The 25,808-nt window shown below is 41.0% G+C and overlaps 1 protein-coding gene across 3 annotated transcripts in view; it reads right to left on the reverse strand.

Annotated features, from left to right (window-relative positions):
• Positions 1-25,808, reverse strand: part of MUCL1 (mucin like 1) — a 57,420-nt gene that overhangs the window by 3,589 nt on the left and 28,023 nt on the right. Inside the window, exons 1-2 of one of the 3 annotated variants that reach the window (XR_006885709.1) lie at positions 782-796; positions 209-386 (exon numbers count right to left, since the gene is read on the reverse strand). Coding sequence is in view for 1 of the 3 variants with exons in the window: in XM_046642824.1 (XP_046498780.1) it covers positions 209-266 (58 nt within the window). In the remaining 2 variants the exon portion in view is untranslated. Of the gene's footprint in view, positions 1-208; positions 387-781; positions 797-25,808 lie in introns of those variants that run through there. The other 2 variants (XR_006885708.1, XM_046642824.1) reach the window with 2 other exon arrangements.

Raw genomic sequence — 25,808 nt, forward strand, 5'->3', positions numbered from 1 at the left:
TGAGCAAACATCTGATGGAAATAGAAAAAGCCTAAGGGTACTCAACGCTTCTTGAATGGGCAGTCCAAATGGTGATGGAACAGAATAGTGGAGTAGAGGACAGGAGGCACCAGCACTCTAGGCTCCCCAAAACCCACGTCCACATAGAGCTCATATCTTGGTGTACTGTTCCTCCAAACCTTATTTTCAGGTCAGAATCTTTACTTACGGCCAGAGACCAGGAAGGTGGAAACGGCCACCAGGACCAGGAACGCCAGGAGCTTCATGATGGCAATTGAAGAGCAGGGAGGGCAGAGAGGAAATCTTCAGACCCCAGGAGAAGGTAAGACTGTGGCTCCAGCATTCCACATCCTGACATTTTATAAGCAGAGGGCACCAATAAGGAGCTGCCAGATCAAAATCCGGGTTAGTTAATGCCAGGAAATGTTCTTACTCAGAGAAACCACTGGAGAATCAACAGCACAACCAGAGGCCGTTGGAAAGATCATCACATCAGTCCCTCAATTCTGAAACAGGCTTCAATTCAACAGTCTCCTTTAGTAAATATTTTCCAGGCAACTGCTTTTTTTCCAGGCTTCTTCTTACCTCGTAGGCTAGAGCGGCACCATGATGAACAGCTCTTCTGACAACCTGGAGAAGCCCCACACCCAGCCTCCCTGACTTACTCAGATCTGCCGGACTCCCTTCACAGACATTAGAAGTTGTAAGCTTACAGCTTGCTTAGCCCTCAGTCCCCTCTAAGGGGAATAATCAGGGGAGAGTAGCCTGACATGAGACCTACCCTCTGGAAGTCAGGCTGTGCATTCTTCAAGCTATGGTCTCCCTCTTGCACATGTCTGTGAGGTCGTCTGACATTCACACAGAGTGAGCCCAACACTGATATGATCCCTCTGGATTGAAGCAATTCTGGTGTAAAAATTCCAAGTCAAAAAGAAAGAAGATAGAAAGATAAATGAACATTTGTCATGTAAGGTGTTCATTGAATCCATCCTGTTCATTCAACAGATATTTATTGAGCATCATTAAGTGCCTGGAATAATGCTAAACATTAGAGAAACAGCAATGAACAAAGCACACAAATCTTCCATGCCAGACCTCCTACTGTGGGACTTCATCCTTTAAAAAGTAAACAGGAAGCAAGGAAGGAAGGAAAAAAACGAAAACAATATACTCTATGTAAGGTGATAAGCCCTAGTAAACAATAATACAAGAAAGAGGAAAGGAGAATATCATTGGAGATGGAAAGAGCAATTATAATTTCAGGTAAGGTAGCCAAAAAAGCCATACCGAAAAGGTAATTTGAACGAACTCTTGAAGATGCTGAGAAATCAACTATGTTGTCTCTTGGGAAAGTGTAATCCAAGGAAAGGAAACATGATACAAATCCATAATGGTGTTCCAGGTCACTCTGCAGTTGTTGAGTAGGGCCCAGACATTTCAAACTACTTTCCCTTTATTCTAACACACCCCAGCTGCTCAGGAAACACAGCAAGGAAGCACAGAATGCACATTCACAACACAACCAAAAGTGGGGCCCATCCAGCACTCCAACCAGGGGTACCGAACATCTCCTAGAATACCTAGAATAATACCAAGTCACTACATTCTAAAGGTTTCTCTGAAGTTAAGTGGCTCTAATACTTTGAAAGTTGTTCTTGTTCATACAAAGGATGCCTTTTTGTAACATACTCTCATTGGGAGGAGCTTGTCGTCTGGAACAGCACTGAACATCTATTCCCTCATTTTTAAATTGAAATATATTTGACATATAATACCGTATAAATTTAAGGTGTACAATGTGTTAAATTGATACATTTATATATTGTAATGTAATTGCCATTGTAGCAATAATTAACACCTCTATCATGAAACATAATTATAATTTATTTTTAGTGGTTGGAATAATTAAGTTCTCGTGTCTTAGCAAGTTTGATGATTATAATACTATATTGTTGTCTATGTTCACTCCACTGGCATTAGATCTCCAGGGCTTACTGATCATCAGGGAAACGCAAATCAATCCCACAGGGAGATATCCCCTCACACCTGTTAGAATGGCTATCCTCAAGAAGACAAGCGATAATGAGTGTTGGCAAGGATGTGGAGACAAGGAAATCGTTCTGCACTGTTGCTGGGAAGGTGAATTGGTACAACCACTATGGAAAACACTATGAAGTTTCCTCAAAAAGTTAAAAATAGAGCTAACATACGATTCAGCAATTCCACTTCTGGGTATATACCTAAAGGAAATGAAAACAGAACATCAAAGAGATATCTGCACTTCCATGTTTACTGCTGCATTATTCTCAATAGCCAAGATATGGACACAACCTACATGCCCAACAATGGATGAACGATAAAGAAAATGACAATGGAATATTCTTCAGTTATGAGAAAGAAGGACACTCTGTCATTAGCGATGACGTGGATGAAACTTCAGCGCATTATGATAAGTGAAATAAGTTGGACAGAGAATACAAGTACTGTATGACACCACTTATATGTGGCATTTTCTAAAGCCAAATTCATAAAAACAGGGAGTCAATTGGTGGTTACCCAAGAGATGGAGGACCAGGGGACAGGATAGAGGTCGTTTAAGGATACAAACTTGCATCAAGCAGTAAATAAGCCCTAGAGGTCTGTGCCTGCCTTTATAGGAGAGCCTATCAGCAACAACAGTCACTCTACTTACCAACACATGCCAATGGGTCCCCATCAGGCAAATGCAGAAAGGCAGAAGAAATTCCTGAGAGAGGGGACTTTACTCTCTGAAAGGTAAGCAGATGTCCTTGTCATAGGTAACCTCACTTCTGCCATGAGACACAGAGTTGTCATACCATGGTGAAGAGTTACCATAAAACAAGGCCAAAAAATAAAATAAAAATTTAAAACATATTCTGAAGTGAAAAAGAAAGAGAGGAAGATTAAAAGGAGGTGAAGAAGGAAGTAACACAGATATTGAAGATGCTCTCTGGTTATTCCCAGTATGGAATGAACTCTACCAGCCACATACTCAAGGCCTTTCAACAAAACTGGACCAAATTTCAGGGTTGCCTAGAAGACAGATTACACATCAAGGGCCACTGTCTGCCTGCCACTGTGCTTGACAATGCAGAGGCACTGAGAGCCACCAGATGGGGTTCAGATAATGACTGGTTTGCAGAGGAAAGGATATTAAATGTGTATCCATTAGGGTCCACTCAGGACTTAGAAACAACACAAGGGCTCAAACAGGAGAAGTTAAATATAAAGAATTACTGAATTCTGATACATGAGTAACTATAAGGACGCTCTATAAGGAACAACAGAGCTGAGGAGACTATCCAAGACAAGACAATCATGGAAAGCGGCCTCCTCCCTAAAACTGTGGTCCAGGCCTCAGTCAAGAAGTGAAGGGGCAGGTCAACCCACGGGATAGTAGAGAAGCTTGCTGGTTTTCCTGACAGAAGCTGACCTGCAGTGACCAGGGAAGCAGGGAAACCCCCCACCCAGTGTAACTGGGAGCAGACAGTCAGCAGCCAATGCCCTGGATGTGCAGAGGCGAGGCGGGCAGCGGGGTGGCTCAGAGTCCAGCTGAGCCACATGGGGCCTGCAGACAGAGCTGCAGCTCAGTGGGAATCCTCCAGACTAATAGCAAGGCCCTGTAGAGAGAATTGGGATGGGCGCAGAAAGGAGGTTTTGGGTTGTCAATTCCCATTTCAAGAGGCTTGTGGAAAGATTAGTGCCAGTCCAGACCAAAGCCACAGGTTCCCCCAGGGCCTGCAAATGCTGAGCACTTGACTGGGGCAGAACTCAACCAAATATGCCCACACTGCTGACCCACTGTGCTGCCGCCAGAAACCACAGGAAAGCAAGCACCTTCCTCCTGCGGTTTCTCTCCAACGGCCTCTACTGAGAAAGCTTAGCATCACGGTCACTGGAAAAGAGAAACGGTGAAGTGAATTCTCTCCATTACGGCAGAGTAAATACTGAGGGGTGAATTTGGAACTGAGAGGCAATAAATTTATTGCTGGCACAACAAGTAAGATAAAAATACAAACAATTCAGAGCCTCAAATGCTGGGGGTGGAGTGAGAACACAGAGTAAGAGAACTCCAAGCCCTCACCAAGGTTTCCACCAGAACAGCTCAACTTTCGTCTGTCGTCTACACCAGCTTTCAGAGTGAATTCAAAGAGTTTGGAGACTTTGAAATTCTGAATTATGGGAATTTTGATGACATTATAATGGTTCAAGTAATATTTTTTAGCATTATCAATTTAAGAGGGATCTAAAACTTCACTGATAACATAACATATGTAAATATTTAAAATATAGTCAGACATAGCACCAAATTTTTTCACTAAGATAAACAGCATATATGGGTTATCATATATGGGTTGGTCATGTGATATCAAACTTAGACAGAGATCATTCCCACGTCTTTACATTCTTCCATTTTATGTCGCATCTGTCAAATTTTATGTAATATATTTCATGTAAAACCAACCTTTATCTATCCATCTATCAACCAATTTATTGTCAATTTATTTGTGCCTCAAGATATTTATTCTTACTTAGAAAATAAGAAGTAAAAATATATATCTCCTAAGAAAATCAAATTAAATCCATAACACATCTCCAAAACATTTTATTACTGTTCTTCCCCATCCTTTAATAATTTTTATAATTTTCATTATAAAAATTAAAATAAGGAGCCAGCCCGGTGGTGTAGTGGTTAAGTTCGCATCCTCTGCTTCGGCGGTCCAGGTCTGTGGATTCGGGGCCCGGCACAGGCCTACACACTGTTCATCAAGCCATGCTATGGTGGCATCCCATATACAAAATAGACGAAAATTGACACAGATGTCAGTTCCCGGACAATCTTGCCCAAACAAAAAGAGGACGATTGGCAGCTGATTTTAGCTCAGGCTCAATCTTCCTCACCAAAAACAAGTTAAAATAGAAGTATACATAAGAAAGGAAAAGTCACCAGACCTTCCAAGACAATGAGATAACTGCCATTATTAAGCGGTAATTGCATACCTCCTAAACACTTTTAGGCCTATATGAATACATGTATAGTCATTTATCTCCACTCCTCCATGCCTAGCATTCCATACTATCACTGTCACCACAACCAAAAAGCAAATGTTAAATAAATTTCTCCATATTCCTATTATCATATGCAAATGGGTATATATACAAATGTATATGTATATGCGTTTGTGTCTTACAAAATGGTATGCAAAGTGGCATTGTACTCTCGACCATTCTTTCTTCTCTGTACACTCAACACTACTTCTCAAAACTCGAAGTCAGCCACTGTAGAGCTGTATCATTCTCTCAGTGGCTTTGTCATATCATCATTTACTCCAGCATTACCTGTTAATGGGGATTCAGGTCACTTCTCACTTTTTGCTGCGACCTATCATGAAGCCATGAAGTACTCTTACGTGCAAATGTTTCTATATCTATTGCTATAGAACTCTGTATCATATGAGTATTTTTAATTTGATAGGTTTAATAAACTGACAGGGTCACACGACTTTAAAAATTAATATTAACAGAAACAAATATAGGAGCACGTTTCCAACCATCTCTGCCAGCAGTAAATGTCATCTCAAGTTACTTTTGCCAATCTGATAGCTCACAAGCAATATTTGTTACATTAATTTGCATCTCTCAGGTTACAGTAAATTTGAGCACATTAAAATTACTTATTGACCACTTGAATTCCTCTTCCATGATTTGCCTGTTCAAATCTTTTAATCTGTGTGTCTTCTGTTCTTACCGTTTTAAAGACTTATAGAGCATAAAGAAATATGAATGTTTTATAAAAATTATAAGGTTTTCCAGTCTAACACACGCTTTAATTTTATTCATAATATATTTTTAGATGTTTTAAATTCAAGAAGTGCTATTGTTTTTATTATAATTTCTATTTTAAGCAATATGAAAACATATAACCAGGTCATCCTAAATTTGCGACACTTTAATATTCCTCCTTGCAAAGAGCTTTGTAATCTCCGGATTTGCCCACTGATCACGAACCTGGCCCAGACCCAGTGTGCACTCTGATTAGGAGCGTCTTGGAAAGAGACAGGCCCTGAGAAGAAACCAGAAAACGAGCCTCAGCCTGAAGGGAGGTCTTAGAGAGGAGCATCTAGGACTCAGTCCAAACCCTGACCCTTCGTCCCTCCGCACACACCACACAGGAGCTGGAAGACCCTGCAGCGGTCCTGGGCGGGGACGGGCAAGGACACACGGCTGAGTTTCAACAAAACAAGAATAACTAGACAAGGTAACAAGGGGACCAGAGACAGACTTTATAACAAAGAATCGAGGTGAAGGGAAGCCTTAGGGTGATGGGAGACCTGGTAGGATTTGGCGTTAGGAACAAAGATCAGATCTGGTCCTGTTCTTCCATCAGGCGAGCTGAGGTACACACACAGGGCTGCACAGGGACTCGCCAGCTTTGGGAATCTGAACATGTGCACCAAGCACGAATACAGACACAGCATTTTCCTATTCTTTCTCAACGCATGTGACTCCTGTCACACATTATTGCCATTCAATGTCAACTTAAACATTACCCCTTTAGGGAAGTCTCCAGCGGCTTCCAAACTAAAGTAACGCTCAACTTCCCGTCACATACTTGATGCTATTTTCATCTAATAGTTACCATTACCTGATATTTTCTTGTCTCTGTTTCTTTGCCCTTTGCTTCTCTGGTTTTCTGCCTCTCCTCTCTGTAAATAAGCTCTAAGAGAACCAAAACCCTACTTTGTTCAACACTATTCTGCATAACTTAGAAGACTGCAACTGCTTAATAAGCTCTTGACAAATGTGAGTTACTAGAAGAAAGAAGGAAGGAAGGAAGGAAGGAAGGAAGGACAAATTCAGGTAATAAGCAGAAGACCAAGAGGGAGGACTTTTCTTAAAGCATTAGGAAGGGAGTATACTATGAAAAGTAAGGACTAAGCAGGATGTGGATGACAGCCTCAGGCTGTGATTGTGAGTTACGAGATAAAATAGACCAAGCAGGGTCAGGCCGGTGGGAATCCCATGACAGGACTAACTAGGGAAAAAGTCCAGTGATGTTTGGGTGCAGAGACGCTTTATTGTCTCAATTCTCTTATAGTCACAGAAATCTAGATATGCACATTTTACACAAAAAACAGCATGCACTTACAGGCGAAGCCAGGACTACCACACATGCAAAGCCTAGTATTACTCAGCTGTACCTAATAAACCTCACAGGTACTTCCTGTGATGGAAACCCAGGGAATTCTTCCCAGAGCTTCTGTGTGTCCTCGTTCCTTATTGTACTGTCAGGAAAGATCTCTCCTAAACACAAATTCTCTCCACCTTTGGCATTTTGTAGTTAAGGAAAAGGACTTCCAGTTCTTCCCCTAATTCTTGTTCCTTTCCCAGTCAGGCTCATCCCTCTCTCTGCTTATGTCAATTTCCTACCATTGCCCCATCTTGTTCCCACTCATTTTGACTGGCTGCTCCATGCCGGAACACCCAGAACAAACCACAGAATGCTCTCCCGTGAGGCTAGGCAATCAGAAGAGTGAGATTTCCTAGAGTCATCACATTTTTTCTCCATCTTTCTGGGGATACTCTCCTGTTCCTTCTTCCTTTATTATTTTTGGCATTCTTTTTCTTTTTCTGTAGCTCTTCCTATTGCATTCTACACTGCTCCCTGTCTCTCCAAATGTCTTTGTCATACTCAGTTCATCTATAGCTCCCATCATCCTTTACCATCATCCAAAACTCTGCTAATAAATTGCCTTCATTCTATTTGGATAAATTTTGCAGGCTGTGCAACATTCTCAGACTTCCAAAACTCCCTTCCTGGAAATCTGAAAACAATTATGCTCCAAGAGTGTCCTCTCTGACACCTCAGGAAAATCTCTCTGAAGACAGCGTCTGGTTCACCCTGGAATGCTGAAAGGAGCCTCTTTTCCCCTCCTCCTCACCTCCATTAACCCCCACACTCCTCTCTCAGTCTTTGATTGTCACATTACGCTCCTGGACATCTGACAACGTTTATTTTTATGAGAGTTTTCTCCCTGACACCTTAGGGCAGTGTTATTCTGAATATAGCGCCAAGCCGACCTTGAAATACCTGCACTCCTCCTTCCTCCTGCTCACTTCCCTCCACCCTAACGTTGAACTTATCAGTCCTTGATCATCAAACTTTCTGGATGTTCATTATGCATACTGTCAAATATTTCTTTAAAAATCTGCTCAAGTTTCTTGGACATTCTGGTAATTTCTATCTGGCATTACTGTTGATTTTTTTAGCACTGTTGTCAAAATAAGTGTTAGAGACTATGATGAGAAGAACAGATTCTGGGGTAATTTTAATTCATACAGGAGTCTCAAGAACACTTCTTTTCAACAGAACGTCTGCACTGCATCCAGTTCTGAGTCTAGAATGATTTCACCGTGAGTGTGGAGAACAGGCAGACTTTGGAAACTCACGTGAATGAGCCTCAGAAAAGCCCATCAACAACCCAGCATAGGACACAATATCCCTTATGGAGTACTCTGGTGACAGATGCATGACCTGAATCTAATTATGAGGAATTATTTTTTTTTTTAAACCCCAAATGAGGGTTTAAAATGAGGAAATGAGGAAAATTTTATTTTTTTCAAAAACGTCGTTAGGAATGTGTTCTTCAATTCATCAATGTCGTAAAAGATTTTTTTAAAGGAATAAAAATTGCTCCAAAACAAAAGAGACTAAGACACCAGGCAATTATATCAAATATGTGATCTTAGGCTGGATCATATACTGGAGGAATACAATGTTATAAGGAACTTCAGATCTAATAATAATATCCGATACATTTTTTAGAGGTGATAAAAGGATTGCATCAATGTTAAATTTACTAAAATTGAAAACTATACTCTGGTTATGTGAGAAAATTGTTGGTAGAAAAGATACACTAAAGTATTTCAAGGTAAAGAAATATATGTAATCAGCTGTTGGATCTGAATAAGGAGATAAACCATCTTCCCTGTGTTAGCCACATTGAGGCCACCATACCGAGGAGGTCCAAGCTGAAAGAAAACTTCATGTGCAGGCGTTCTGGTCAACAGCCCCAGCTAAGCTCAACCTGAAAGTCATCCCAGACTAAGCACAGAAATATGTTTGAAAGAGCCTCCAAATGACTTCAGCCTCCAGCCATTCAACAGCTGCAGTGTGGCCCCAGACACAGTCAAGAAGAGACAAGACGTTCCTGTGGTGCCTTACCCAAAGCCCTTCCCCACAGATTCTGCAAATGTACAAAGTTGTTGCATCACGTCCTAATATTTTGTAGTGGCTTGTTATGCAAAAATAAATGATCAAAATGGATTTGGCTACCACAAATGGGGGGGCTGTAGTAACAAAAACCTAAAACTGCTGGCATTGGCTTTTGGAAAATGTCCAGGAAAAAAGATATAAGAGATATGAGGAGCTTATTAGCCAACACCTGACAAGACTGAAGCTTGTTGCTGGGGGAAAGGAAATTGAGGTCAATGTTCTTGAAAGCTGGAGCAGAGGGAAACTTTATTACATGGTGACATAAAGTTTGGCAAAACTCTTGCCTGAAGTAATGTAGGATATAGAAATATACCTAGTGAACTGTTCAATCTGGCTAAGGACATTTCCAGGCCAAATGTCATCAGTATTTTCTTTTAACTGCATATTACAAACAGAGACAGAGAAGATTTAAAAGGATGCTTTTCTAAGATCACAGAGATCTAGTATCTCGTAGAACCTTTCAGCTAGATCCTCAGGCTCTCTAAGGATGTCATGGCTGTGTGTCACAGACCCTGCCTGTGAGAGCAGAAGGCCTCTAGGGATAAGAGCACTGTTCCTCAACACGGCTCAGGGGTCAGGGAAGGGTCTGTCCAGAAGAAACAATGAATTTGAATTGTCATATATCTAATAAATAAGTAGAATTCATAGTGCAACACTTCCCAATAAGAAAACTGCAGCCACAGCTGGCCCCACCAAGACCTTCTACCTAAAATCTAGGCAAGAAAATATCAATGTGATCCAAATTCTTCCCAAATGTTGAAAACAGCAATGAAAGATTTTTCATCTAATTTTGTGACACCACTATATCCTTGATGCCAAAGCCTGAAAAAGATTTTATAAGAAAGAACAATTACAAAACCACCATTTTCTTTTTGTGTGTGTGTGTGATTTTCCTCCCCAGATCCCCCCAGTACATGGTTGTATATTTTAGTTGTGGGTCCTTCTTGTTGTGGCATGTGAGATGACACCTCAGTGTGGCCTGACGAGCAGTGCCACGTCCACGTCCAGGATCCAAACCAGCCACACACGGGGCCACCGAAGCAGAGCGTGCAAACTTAACCACTCGGCCATGGGGCCAGGCCCAAAAACCACCATTTTCATGACCATAAAAGCAACCATATAAGCAATAAATTACCAAAGCAAATCCAGTAATAAATAAAAAATATTAGACAACATGACCAAATTTAGTTTATTCTGGGAATGCAAGATAGGATTAATATTTGAAAATCCATCAATGTCAGTGTATTCGTTTCCAATTTCTTCATAACAAATTACCACAAACTTAATGCCTTAAAGCAACACAAATTTATTCTATGTATCTGTGTGTTTACATGTTTGTTTGTTTGTTTTTAATCTTCCACATATGAGTAGAATCATATGATATTTATCTTCCTCCATCTGATTCATTTCCCTTAGCATAATACCCTCAAGGTCCATCCATGTTGTTGCAATGGCAAGATTTCATCTTTTTTGTAGTTGAGTACTATTCCATTATATACATATACCACACTTTCCTTACCCATTCATACATCGATGAGAACAGATTGGTGGTTACTAGAGGGAATAGGGGGTGGGGAGAGGAAAAAATGGGTAAAAGGGCACATGTGTACGGTGACAGATGGAAACTAGACTTTTGGTGGTGAACACGATGTAGTGTATACAGAAGTCAAAATATAATGATAAATGCCTGAAACTTATATAATGTTATAAACTAACGTTATCTCAATTAAAAAAACACATACAAATTTACTATCCTGCAATTTGGGAGGTCAGAAGTGCAAAATGGGTGTCATTAGGCTAACATCAACGTATCAACGCAGACTTCTAGTGGAAAATCAACTTCCCTTTCTTTTCCACTTTCTAGGAGGCTGTTCATATTTCTTGGCTTATGGCCTCTTGCTATTCCCAATGCCAGCAACGGCTGGATGAGTCTTTCTCTTTCCACATCACTCTGACACTGACTTTTCTGCCTCCTTTTTCCACATTTGAAGGAACCTTGTTGATTACACTGGGCCTACCCAGACAATCCAGGATAATCTCCTCATTTTATGCTCATTTGATTAGCAACGTTAATTCCATCTGCAACCTTAATCTCACTTTTCCATGTAATCTAACATACACACAGGTGGAAAGGACTAGGAAATGGACATCTTTGGGGACGCTTTATTCTGTCCACTAAAGTTAGTCATCCAATTAACAGAATAAAGGAAGAAAATCAAATGATAATGTCAACTGATACATAAAAAGCACTTGATAAAATTCAATACTCATTATTTATAAAAAATTTTTAGAAAAATATAAATAGAATTGTCTTAGTCAACAGCAAAAGTCATACTAAAGGTTGAGATATTAAAAGCATTCTCTAGAGATGAAGATGGACACCATTTATATCATCATGTGCTAGAGATTCAACCAGGACAATCAGGCATGAAATGAATAAACAGAAGAGGAGTAGAAAGAAAGGCGACACTGTAATGAATTATTTATAAATGACATAATTGTGCTCATGGAACATCTAGTAGAATCTACAGGAAAACAGTGAGAATTAAAAATCAACCTTAGCCATTTCCAAGATACAAGGTGAATATACGAATATCCATTGTATTTATATAAACCCTCAAAACACAATTCAAATTTTTAATGATACCATTTATAACAGTGATATAACTAATATATCTTCTAAAAGGTGTTCAAAACATCTATGCAGGAGCTGTGGGACATAAACTATGAAGGATAATCATGTAAATGAATACGAAAACTGAATATTATAAACATGCCATTCTCTCCATATTAATTTATAGATGTAAAGCAATAATTTTGAGTAGCCATACCAAGTTTGGAAACACAGAACAAATCAACAGATGTTCCTCCATGGAGCCAATTAAAGGAGTGATATTTCTGTTATCGCTTTTTTTCCCTTTGCACTTTCTTTCTGCGAATACACACCATTTCTCCCTCCTATATCATTCTTTTCCTTTCTCTTTTTCTCAGTTTGAAAATCCTTCTATTTCTATTGTACATGTCTCTCTGAGGATTTTTTTTGTATTCAGTTTATACACATGCAGTCACGTGCCACATAATGACATTTCGGTCAAGGACAGACTACACACACGACAGTGGTGCCACAGGATTAGTATCATATAGCCTAGGTGTGTAGGACGCTCTGCCACCTAGGTTTGCATAAGTACACTCTCTGATGTTCACACAAGAGTGAAATCACCTAACAATGCATTTCCCAGAACAGATCCCTTTGTTAAGCAGCTCAAGATGGTATCTCATAACACCTTATCCCATTTCAAACTTTGCTAACATTGCTTTATTTATACAATTTTTCCAGTTAGCACAGTATTTTTAGAATTCTAAATGTTTTTCTTGGGAGCCTAGAGACAATTACGCTGCGAAGCTCTCTCTGACTCCTTGTCGACATCCATCTGATACAGGGCCAGGCTCATCCTAGAATACTTAAGAAAGCCTGCTTCCTCCTAGAATCCCTTCTGTCCTCGTACTTTCCCTGTCTGTTTGATCATCTCATTTGCTGAAGGATCCAGACTGTTTACTGTGAGGCCTCCCAGATTTCTCCCATAACGTGTCTCAGGTGCCATCAGATGTTCTGGTATTTTTCTCTGTCATCACTGTTCATCCTCAGCAAAAGACTATAGAAAGGATTGCAGACTTCACCAAGAAGAACAACTTTTGAGGCAAGAGTAATTCCTAACTCTCTGGGAAGCTTCAGAACAGGTCCCTGCAACAGAAAGTCTGCAGTGCATCAAGTTCCAAATAGAGAATAATTTCATAGTAAGTTTAGGGAACAAATGTCCTGATTGGAAAACCACATCAATTGGCCTCATAAGAATTAATCTTCTACCCTGGGTAGGACTGGGAATTCAGTCAAGGCTGGGAATAGACGAAAACAGGATATCCTTGATACCAAAAGCCACAGCCTGAAAAAGACATTACAATATATGACAAGACGATCATTATCATGACCATAAATGCAAAAGTCCTAAATAATGCATTGTCAATTTCAATCCAGTTATAAATTTTTTTAAAAATTAGCAACACAACGAAGCTAAACTGAATTTGTTTTAGGAATACAAGATACTGGAAAATCATCAATATCAATCATCTAATTAACAGAGCAAAGGATGAAAACTGTATGATTATCTCAACAGGTGCAGAAAAATTTGGTAAAATTCAACAAACATTAATTTAAAAAACACTTAGAAAAATTTAAAAAGAAAAGAACTATCTCAACCAATAGCAAAATTCTGCAAAATTATGAAACATTTAAAGCATTCTACCAAAATGAGAAAACTTCTTAGCAAGAAATAGAAATGAAAGCAGTGAAAAGATAAACATGAGGCATGTTATTCCTCATAGATCACATTGGTGAATTTATAAAACAAGCCAAAAAACCGGCCATCAAATTATCAGAATCAAAAGTAAAGTATTATAGTTGCTAGATATAAGGACAATATACAAAAATCAGTTGTATTTATATATAATAACAACAAAAAGCTAGAGATTATACGACAGTTGATATTAAGGTGGTGGAGCAATTATACAGGTGGGCCTGATCTAATCACATGAGCCTTTAAAAGAGGAGAGCTTTCTCCAGGTGATGGCAGAACAGGAAGACAGATAGGAAGCAGAAGAAGTATTCTACAAGCCTATGCTGGTTTGAACATGAAAGGGACCCTGTAACAAAGAATGCAAGGAGCCTCTCAGGGAACTGAGTGACCCACAGCTAACAGCCAGCAAGGGAACACAGACCTCTTCGGTCACAGCCACAAGGAACAGGGTTCTTCCAACAACTCGAATGAGCTTGGAAGAGGATTCTTCACAAGAGCTTCCAGGTAAGACACCGGGAGCCTGGCTTTGTGAGACCCTGAACAGAGAATTCAGTTCAGTTCAGTTCAGGGAGTTCAGTGCCATCCCAGACCTCGACCTAAAAACTATGACATCATAAATAGGTATTACATAAGCCACTAAGTCTGTGGTGATTGCTTATACAGCAAAAGAAAATGAACACAGATTTTGGCAGTGGGAAGAAAGGTGTTGCTGTAGCAAATGCCTCAAACTGTTAGAGTAGTTTTGGAATTGGGCAGTGGGTGGAGGCTGGGAGGATTTGGAGGAGAATGAGAGAAAAAGCCTGAATTGCCTAAAGAGATTGTTGGTAGAAATAGGTATGCAAAAGAGGCAGCTGGTAAGGGCTTAGAAGAAAGTGAGGAACATGTTTTTGGCAACTGGAGGAAGAAGGAACCTTGTTATGTAGTGGCAGAAAGCTTAGTGAAATTGTCTCCTTCAGTCACGCAGAAAGCAGAATTTGTAAATGAACTTGGATACTAAGCTGAGGAGATTTCCAAGAAAAGTGTTAAAGGCACAGCCTGGTTTCTTCTGACTGCTTACACTAAAATGCAAGAGGAGAGAGAACTTGAGTGGAAAACTACTAAAATAGAAGGAACTAGGAATTAATGATTGGGAAAACTCTTGCCTATCCAGACAGCAAAAGAACTAACATTAAGAGATTGCTCCCAAAGTGGGCATGGAGAAAAAGCTGATTGTGTGGCTATACAACTCTTTGCTGAAACCTCAGAAAGATCAAAAGTTCAGAGAATTCAGTCACATAAAACTCCTTAAAAAAGTAAAAGTGTTCTTCATGGGCCTCCCTCAACTTCTCATCAAGGGAAGAGCCTTGACCTGCACACAGCTCAGCAGAAGTCAAAGACAGAGAAGGGATTCTCTTGAAAAGATTTGTGGATGTGTCTTCTTACTGATGAAGTGGGTCCTCCTGATGTCCATGCAAGGCCTACAAGATTCATGAGAGATGTATATCAGCGGAAAGACTTCCAGCTTAGACTGAAAGGGAAAGAGAGTAAAAATGAAAGGCGGCCCAAAATTCTACTGACAAGGAAGCAGGCTGATCAAACCGATTAGCTGCAAGCACACGCTGCCTGTCATGAAAAGGGAAGGATGCCTCAGAGAGCAGAATCAGAGCCATAGCAAGGAGGATTATCCCCATGCCTAGAAACCTAGAGAGTTCAAAACCATTTCTGACCAGTGACTCCTTTTTATCTTCCAGTTTCTCGTTTTTTAAACAGAACGCTTAAGCCATTATCCTATGTCTGTCCCAATATTGTATGTTGGGAGCATATAAATTATTTCTTTATTTCACAAATCCACAGATGTAGGAGAATTGTGCCCAGGGGTTTCAGCCACACCTCATTCAGATGACTTAGAGGAAGAGATTTGGAACCTTTGAGCTGATCACATTTAGATGAGATTTAGGACTTTCAGTTGATGCTGAAATGGAATGGGACCTTTTGGAACCATGGGAGGGCGTAGGTTATTTTGCATGTGGGAGAAACAGAATCTCTGGAAGCCAGAGGGTAGACTGAGGTAGGCAGCATTTCTAAAATGATTCCCCAAAGATGACCTGCACTTGTCTCTGAAGTCTGTACAAATGATGAAGTATGACACCTGGGATTAAATTATGTTATATGGTACAGTTGACATTAACATAGGGAGATAATCTGGGCAGGCCTGCTTTAACCACTTCATCGCTGAAAAAGGAGAACTTTCTTCCTCTAGCAGCAGAAGAGAATGTCAGAAAGATTTGACACAGGAAAATTCAGCACACGGTTGCTACCTATGAAGATGAAGTGGGAAACACATAAGCAATAGAAAGTGGCTACAAGGAGCTAAGAAAAACTTCTTGCCAACAGCCAACAAGCAAATGGGGACCTCTGTCTGTAACCAATAGCAACTGAATTCTGCCAAGAACACAAATGAGCTTCAAAGAGGACCTCAGGCTCCAGGGAACAGCATGGCCAGCTGACACCTTGACTCCAGTGTTGAGAGACTCTGAACAAAGAGCCCAGAACTGCCATCCTTGACTGCTGACCTACAGAACTAGAGGATAAAAAAATTTGTCGTTTTAAGACATGAGGTTGGTAGTAATTTGTCACACAGCAATAGGGAAATTCATAGGATGAGTATCGGGAAGCTAATCACAGAGAAGAACAAAGTTACAGGAATTACACTAGATCATACAAAGATTTATTGTAAAGCTATACTAATTAAACAAAGGCAAGGATAGAGAAATGGAACAGACTAGAGGGCTCAGAACAAAATTCACAGATATAAGATGATCTAATTTGCAACAAAGCAAGGGAAATGATGAACTTTTAAATGAATATTGAAGGGAAATTTGGGTAGTCATATAAACAAAAATGCATACTGACCCCTACTGTTACTGAGCCGTAAGGGACCGGTGACCCGCAAGTGGATCCTTTTGCCCAGAACCACTCCCGCCAATAGAATGAAACCGCATTTGGAACAGCAGAGCAGAAACGTTATTCATTGATGATGAAGGGAGGAGGCAGAGCACCTGCTCTGAAACACCATCTCCCTGAAGGGAAGGTGAGCAGGGCTCTTAGGGCATGCGAAGGGTGAGGGGTCTCCAGTCACCGCTCAGGGTGGGGACATTTGGGGCATGCGCACATCGTCCCTTCAGGCGCACGGGACCTTCTGCACACGTTTCCTTTTGCCCACGGCGCCTCATGGCCACCTCGCACCTTTCTGGTTTGGACTGGTTCTGCGGTTTGGCCATCTGGCAATGTTCTGTCTGGATTCCTATAAGCAAACACAACTTAAAAGCAAATCATTAACATGAAAAACGTTTTAGGTGCTTCTCTGGGTGATGCTACCTCAATTCAGAAAGAAATGTATATTTATTTTCCACAGCTAGTCTAAATGTGAAAATTAAACAGATGAAATGTCCTTAGAAGATAACATAAGAAAATAGCTTCACAGATCGACCTTTGGAAATATTTGTTGCATAGAAAAACAATAAACTCTAATGAGGGAGTAAAGGATGCATTAGGCTATAATCAGTAAGAGAAAACTGTTTGTCCAAAGTAGAGTTCAGCACACTACAGCTCTCAAGTCAGTCGCCTGTTTTAGGTAAATTAAATTTTCTTGAAACACAGACGCATTCCTTCATCCACACGTTGTCGAGGGAGCTTCTGGCCTTTGGTACCAGAACTGAGGATGGCGACGGAACTCTTACGGCCTGCAAGCCTAGAATGTTTACTGACGGCGCCTTTTTAAGAAACAAATTGCTAACCCCTGATCCAAAGCTTCATTCAGGGAGTGAAAAGATCATCCACGGAATGAGAAAATATTTACAATAAACATAACCAACAAAGGACTAGGATGTAGGCTATAGAATAGTACTCCCAAAAAATCAGTAAGAAAAAGACAGTCCAATAGAGGAAGTGCAACAAGCCTGGGGAAAAGACGTCACAGAAGAGGAAATCCAAACAATCTATAAGTATGTAAAAAAGTGTTCAAAACGTTAGATACTAGAGAAAAGCAAGTTAAAACAATGAGATAGCACTGAACTTCGTCACAATGACTAAAAAGACTGAGAATAGCGAGTATTGGCAATGAAGGGGGAAAGCAGAGATATACGTGGAGCTCATCTACATAGAAAACTATAAAACTTAAGGAGTGTAAATAAAGGAGGCCAAAATAAATTCAGAAACACCATATTCGTGAATTGGAAGATCCAGTATTCATAAGAGATCAGTCTCCCCAATTCTGCCCAAATTGAGCTACACATTCAAGCAAAACTGGTCAAAAATCTCTGAAGATTTGTGTGTGTGTAGCAAATGGTAAACTATTTTGGAAATTCATATAAAAAGGCAAAGAAGGAAGAAGAGCCAGGATATTTCTAAAGAAAATCATAAAGAGAACCTGCTCCATTTGATATCAAGACAATACAAAGCTACAATAATTAAGACAATGCAGTACTATGCGAGAGTAGAAATAGGCGAATTATGCTTTTTCTTATTTACCATAAAGGTGGCAATGCAACGCAGTCAGAAAATAACATTTGATTGTTTTGAATAAGTGGTGCTAGGGCAATTGGATATCCATATGGAATAAAATGAAGTTTGACTCTTATATCGTTGCTCACAAAAAATAAATTTCAAGAAGATTTTAGATTTAAATGTGATGGCAAAACAGAAGAGCTTCTAGAAGATAAGAGTAGAAGAATATATTCATTACTTGAGATGGGACTTTGAGAAGGTACCAGAAACAGGATAGAGCAGGGAGGAGCAGTAAGGAGAAGCAGCTGCCAGAAGACTGTCTAAACCAGATTCCATTTGAATTTAAAGGTGACCCAGCAGGAAAAGGAAGGAAAAATGTTGAAATAACTTCATTCTCCAATTGCATTTGTCATTAAAACAAAACAAATTCTCTCTGGAAATCAGCAACACAGCCCACCAGACATTACATGGCATAATGGGTGGAATAGCATATGTTATCTATTTCTATGACACTATCTTATAATTTACTTTCTTTTTTTTATAATACCAATAAATAAAAAAGAAATTTGTGCTACAAATTGATATGTAAATTAAATAATACATATTGTGGCTGCTACATCATTTGAAGGAATGTAAGGCAATGTGAGTCTCTCACAAAGTGGGCAATCAGAGCTTCCAACTTGCCAGCGAAACAAAACAAAAAGAAAAACCTAATTAATTAGGCCAAGGAAATGCTGTGAAAGCATATTATATCATTAAGAAGCTGGAAAAGAAAATGAAGACACACAGAAAATCTTCTAGGAAGCTAGAAGAGAAACTAAGGCATATCCTGAGAGAAGACTTCCGTGCAGGTTTCGACCCTAAACTGACTATAAGCCTCAACAGCCATTGGTCCTCACTTCACACCTTCAATCCGTGTACTCTGCAAAATGTCCAGAGTTTGCTCTGCTAAGATTTCCTTGGATGCCACTGTTATCCAGTCTTGGCAGTGATGAACTAGGGTGAAGGAAAAAATCGTATGAAAGTCGGTAGGAGTTGTGTGGACAGAGCGGTTCCCAGTAGTCACCTGAACCCTGAAGGCCGACTTTTCACTATTCTAAGCCCCAGGCTGTATTGATTTTCTTGAACTCAAGAAAGAGATGGGAGAACTTACACAACAACTCGAATCAGCCTCTACCGTGACTTTGTTAAATTAACATTTCTTAAGTAAAGCCCCAGGGTGTTGAATGGGGAGCTGTGATTCAACAAAAGACCAAAAAAGAAATTGAAATAGAGAACTTTAGTACTTAGAGGTCTTGGAGGAAGTATACAGCATGCCTCGAGGGGCCACATAGGGAGCTCAAGGCAGGGTGCAGACACAGAGAGAGCACAAGACCTGGGACAAAGCCTTGATTAGGGTCCATGGGTAGAGTGCTTTGGAGTTCCTGGGTTCAGTGCCAGATTGGTCAATTCAAACCAAAAAGAGCGGGGTTTTGCTAAACTCCACAGTGGTCTTATCCAAGGGGTGCCAAAGGAAAGACTCTGGGAGGCAGAGGAGACTGTTGCTCACAAGGGCTGAGGGGGGTGGGCATGGGGGTGTTCATACTAAGAATTTATGTTTGCTTGTGGCTTTTATCTAAGGCATGCATTTAGAGGAGGGGCAAGTGTCAGTTTAAGGTGCCTGCAGGCCTCTTGGCCACCCAAAATGGATGCTGAGGAAGCAGCATCATGGAGTCATGTAGATAAACTCTCAACAGTCATCCTCTAATGCCTTGGCAATAGGTATAGCAATCACTTGTGCAGCGGATATGTTAAAGGACACGCATATTGTTTTCTGAAGCCATTGTGACACACATTTAGCCAAAGCAATAATAAAGCCTATGATGAAGACACGCTACTTGTTTGTAATCCAGTTCTTAGCCTTTGCCCCCAGGTGGATGGAGAGAGTCATAAGAACAAACCAAGGACATCAGGTTTTGTGGGAATTTGTTGAAAAATATTTTAGTTATATTATGGATGACCTGTGTCCTTTGTGACATCTTCTGTAGGGTGGCTTATATGTGTCCTGAACTGTTAACGTACATGCAGCCTGTAAAGAACAGACTCCATCCAGTTCAGCCAAGAGGAAATCTAGCACCAGTTGATTAGCCATCACTATTTGTGCTAGCAAGTCATGCTGCTGTTGCATCAGATTTAGAGTATGGTGTCGTGTCTGCATGCAGTTGGCTAGGGTGGCTGTTAATTGCCGGCTGGCGTTTAATATTTGATCTCATCTTGCCAGGGCTTTAGCACCTGCTGCAATGCCTGCCAGACCAGGGGTGATAGCCAGTCCCAGAAGGATACGGATAAGAATGGCTCATTTGGAGAGTTGTCAGGAGAGTAAAGCGTACTTGGAATATTAAAAGTGACAGTGTTGCAATAATAGGGGTCATGTCCCCAGATAGCTTGTGGATGGGGCAGCATCAAAGGACTTGCTCCTGGCCCCTTGAGTCAGCTCCACAGTAGAATCTGAACGATGCAGTATTTACCGTCAGAGGCAGTCAGTATGCAAGCTGAGGACTAGCCTGAGGACAGTTGGTAGCCTTTAGAAAGTGCTGCCAAGGAGGGTTAATTATTTTGATGCCTACTCACAGGACGCCCTGTTTGGAGTCTAAATTAGGAGTTTGGTTTAAGTCAGATGAGGCTCAAGGTGTTTTGGAGGGAATTAACACAAGGGGCTGACACTAGGAAGAGCTTCAAGTAGACAGTGACATGCGGCTATAGGTCTGGCTCTGTGTGGTGACAGATCCTACATTGTTTTATTTGCAAGGCCTGGGTTACCATCTTGGAGGTTTGTATGCATATGTTTGTCATGTGGCATCTGGCCCACTTGGTTGTGGTATGGGGCAGGGTCTTGGTGTACAACGGAGAAGGGCTAATGGATAAGATGTAGAGAGGAGTGGAGGAGGCAACTTTGGGTATGGAGGAGGTGTCAGAGGTGGTGGTGGGAATAACAAGGGGAGTAGAGTCTGTCGTGGATGTGTCCAGTGGGGGCAAAAGCTGTAGTCTCATACAATGAACAGTGAACACAGCAGGAAGAGGTCCCTACTCATGATGTCTAAGCAGGTCAAGCCAGGGGTGTTGCGAAGAAGTGCCTTATTGTGCCTAGTGTGGTTTAGGATATACTGTTTGGCTTGCCATAAGACGAAATGATGCCTCATGCTGCCAGGCAGTTGGCAGGGATCTTACCAACGGTTTTGCCATTACCATGGAGGTACCATAATATCCCATAACTTCATTCCTGGGTGTATACCCAAGAGCAAGAAAAACATGTTTTTGCAGTGCTGTTTCACTGTGGTTTTGATTTGCATGTCCCAAACGACTAATGAGGTGAAGCTTTTTCTCATGTGCTTTATCAGCCATTGGGATCTCTTCTTGGAGAAATTCCTATTTAGGTTTTTCCCCATTTTTCATCCACTTTTTGACTTACATTTTTCCACATTTTCAGCGTTTTAGTTCAAGCATCAAAGTTCGTGAGGCAAGCAGTTCGCTATTTCAGAAAAATAGTATTCTATAGGATCCTCGGGATCGATCAACTGGAGGTATTTTTGCAACTCAGCCTCTAGGTTGACAGTCACTGGTCATTTCCTCCTGGTGGGGAGGTGATCTGGGAGGTAAGAAGGGTGGGAAATCCCAGTGCCCAGAGAGGCTGGGGCACATTGTCTCCCTCATTGTTCTCTTGGGTTGTGGCATCACTGTGTGAGGCACCTCATCTCTATCAGTAAGATCTTGGGCTGGGGTGACATCCTCTGAGGCATTGGTATACTTGGGAGTGAGGGAGGCCAGCCTGGAGGAGGGTGGCTTTCCCAGGTGGAGATCCACGTAGCGTAGGAGGAGCTGGCTGGTCTTAAGTTCTGAGTCTGTGCACTAGAGGCCTGGCTCAGGATGGAGCTACAAGCATGGGCTCCACTGCTGGTTGAGCAGATCTCAGTGAGCTCCGATCATCAGGGGTGCACCTCGCAAAGGAAAGTGTGAGGCCTGTGACTAAGCTGTGTGGGTACTCCATCCATAACACATATAGATTCAGGGCACATTGATGGGCTAACGTAGGGACATTTTGTGGATGGCAGCTTTACAACCCAGAGATGGCCCCATTAAGAGTATAGTAGGATCATCAGAGCACCAACCAGCCAGCCAGATGGGCCTGATTTGCTGACTCTGGGAGGGCCATTCTGCCTGGGATATTATTTAAGGCATGGTGTAAGGAGGGAGTGACCCATTTAAGCATTGCTTCCAATGGGCCCATTTAATGTAAAGGGAGGTGAGCTCCAGGTCAGAACCCATGCCTCATGGCATGCCAGCCAAGGCCCTTCTAACAGGAACTGCCTGCACCTGGCGCCCAGCCGTCCGGTGGTGCAGTTTGCCCCAAGGCTGATTTTGTTCCAGCACATCTCCTGGAACAGGATTAGGCCCAGGGGTCTAGTAGCAACGCTATTATCCAGACTGTCAACATTAAGAGCAGTGGCCACAACAAAGGAGAGCATTTACATTTGGCTACCTGGCTGAGGCCTCCTTCAGGGCCAGCCAAGAAAACCAGGATGACTCCTTCAATTTCACTATGAATTGGTGAAGGCAATTTTGGTATAAATGGGTCTATGTGGCAAATGAGGAAGAAAGAATCAGTCTAAAATTAGGACTCCTCTGTCGCTTGTCTTGGTAAATTTTATTCATTTATAAAAAAAAAAAAGAAAAAAAGAAGTCTCTCCCTGACTTAATCATTTAAATACCACCTTCTTCATAAGGCTATTCCATCTAGCTTAAGTCCTAACTGACATCTATTGGTGTAGATAAGGTGTATTATTTTCTATAGTTTATACCAGAATTTTTACTTCCTACACAGTTGCCAGGCTCAATGGGTGATAGTGGCCTAAGGGATTCCAGTCTTAGATAAAAGATCTTAGATCATTTCCCTCGACTTCACTGCCATTCTATTAATATCCAACCACTTGTCTTACTTTCCCCCTAAAACTTTATTCAGTGTTATTTTACATCTTGCGAAAGCATGAATCTGGAGATCCAAGAATTGAGGACTGATTTCCAGGCTACGTGACTGACATTTCACATATAGGCTGTTATGAGTTCAGCTAAGTTAATCTATGATGTTGCTGCCTCTGCATCCATTTTGTGTGGCCAAGCAGCCTGCAGGGGCCTTGAACTGACGCCAGCCCTCTCGTGCAAGGGCCTGCCTTTGTCAAAGAGTCACAGCAAATGTAAGTTCCTGATATGAACTTTGTGATAAACAGTCTCCATCGCCTCCCAGGGCCTCCCCCTCATGTGCCCCTCACATAAGACCTCTGTGCTGTTTGCCAAAACCCTCTCTTAGCTTGTGAACCCAAAGCACTCCACCCATGGACTCTAATAATGGCATGTGTCCCAGGTCCCATCCACACTCTCAGACTGCACCATGTTTTGAGCCCCCCATGTGGCCCCTTGAGGTGGCGTGCAGTGTACCTCCCCTAGAATATATGAGTAATAAATGTCTCTATTCCATTTCCTTTCTGGTCTCTTGTTGAGCTAAAGCTCGCTATCCAACACCCAGGGGGGGCTCTACTTAACAAATGTTAATTTAACAAAATTACGTCAATTGGCATCAAGAACAATATGGAACCCTCATACACTACTGGTGGGAATGCAAACTGGTGTGGCCACTATGGAAAGCGGTATGGCTATTTCTCAAAAAACTGAAAATAGAAGTACCATATGACCCAGCTATACCACTACTGGGTATTTATCCAAAGAACTTTAAATCAACAGTTCAAAGAGACTTATGCACCCCTATGTTCATTACAGCAAAATTCACAGTAGCCAAGACATGGAAGCAACCCAAGTGTCCATTGACTAATCATTGGATAAAGAAAATGTGGTATGTATATACAATGTAATACTACTCAGCCACAAAAAAGACAAAATCATCCCATTTGTAACAACGTGGATGGACCTGGAGGGTATTATGCTAAGTGAAATAAGCCAGAAAAACATATGGACAAAGAAAATAGTTCAGTGGTTACCAAGGGAAGGGGGGTGGAGGGTGGGCACAGGGGGCGAAGGGGAGCACTTATGTGGTGACAGACAAGAAATAACATACAACTGAAATTTCACAATAATGTAAACTATTATGAACCTCAATTTAAAAAAATAAATTAAAAAAAGAAAGAAATTCAAAATTCCAAAATAAAAAAAATAAATAAAAGGAGAAGCTCAAGATGACATTTGACTCTTCATGGAACAGAAATTAGTCTCACCCATTCTAGACCATACATCCCTCAATACATATTCATCTCTCTTTCATCTCTGCCTTCATAGATAGAATGAATACGTTCTATTCAAGCATGTATGAGAGTGGTATAGAGAGAAATTCTAGAAAGGAAGAAAAGATTAAGATGATATGACCTAGATCAAGATAAAGCCTTCTACTGCCATGTTTGTCACAACTTGTGAAACAACTGAGTCCCCTGATTCCTCAGAAATTGTGAAACCCATTCAAACAAGATGGAGAAATTGATACCATCCTTGAATGAAACAAATGAGAAAAAATCTCCCAACAATCATTCCATGTTCATTGGGACAATATCAGAGACTGATGACAATTATAAAGCCCTGGGTTTCAAACCTGAGCTGCTGACAAAAATGATTCAATACACCCCTTGCTAGAAATATGACGCAACTACTAGATAACTCCACATCCCACTCATAAGTTCTTCCTCAGGAAAGAGAAGATTTTAAAAAATTGGAGCCCATCTGCCAGGTGAGATTTTGACACAGTGCCTGAGGTCTATGACTAGAGCTAATGTCTTTTAAATCTGCGTCAAAATTGTCCACGTTGCAAAGGGAGGAAGAGAGATCCTCATAATATTTGTCCCAGCAGAGCACACACACCAAGGAAAGTTCACAATGCGGTGAGAGAAATTCAGGATTCATTGGGACCTCTGCCAACAGTCATGAATCCCAAAGCAACTCTCCATGCCAGAGTGGGAAAGAAACATCAGCCTTAGAATCAGGGTTGTATATCATTATAAGAAACACAAAAATAGAAGCCTTGTTACACCTGACCTCTGTCTACCATCCCACCCTGCCAAGTGGTCCTAATGCTCATGTAACTGACCTTCCTCCCTATATCACCTTCAGAATTATATCCTGTCCTTCACTCTGGGACCAACTGCTGTCAATTCACTCAACAGCTATTTGGTCAGCCTTTCAAATAAGGTAAACAGAAAAGACTTACATATCTTTCACTAAAACTTTCAAACCACAATATTGGTCAGCATCCCCCAGTCCTCCTGCTGATAACAATTAGTGATTAGCTCACATTTTATATAACTTCATTTCAGCAGCTTCATATTCTGTAATAATGTATAACTACATAAACAGGTTATCAATGTTCAGTTATGTTTTTTAGAATCAGGAACACCCCTTGCCGTTAATTTTTCTTGGAGTTTCATTACATCACGGACTTGTCCCACAGAGAAAGGAAATATTAAAAAGGCTTGATTCCATAAATCTTTGCAGGTGAGAAGATGATGTGGAATGAGCAACACCACATACCCTACATACTGAATGACCCCCATTCATAATCAAACCCTAGCCGATTGTAGCCATCTGAAGCTGACTGTTCTAGAGGAAAGTGGAGGTGGCAAAGGTTCCTTACGGAAAGGGTG

This window comes from Equus quagga, chromosome 1 (genome assembly GCF_021613505.1).
Source record: "Equus quagga isolate Etosha38 chromosome 1, UCLA_HA_Equagga_1.0, whole genome shotgun sequence".
NCBI lineage: Eukaryota > Metazoa > Chordata > Mammalia > Perissodactyla > Equidae > Equus > Equus quagga.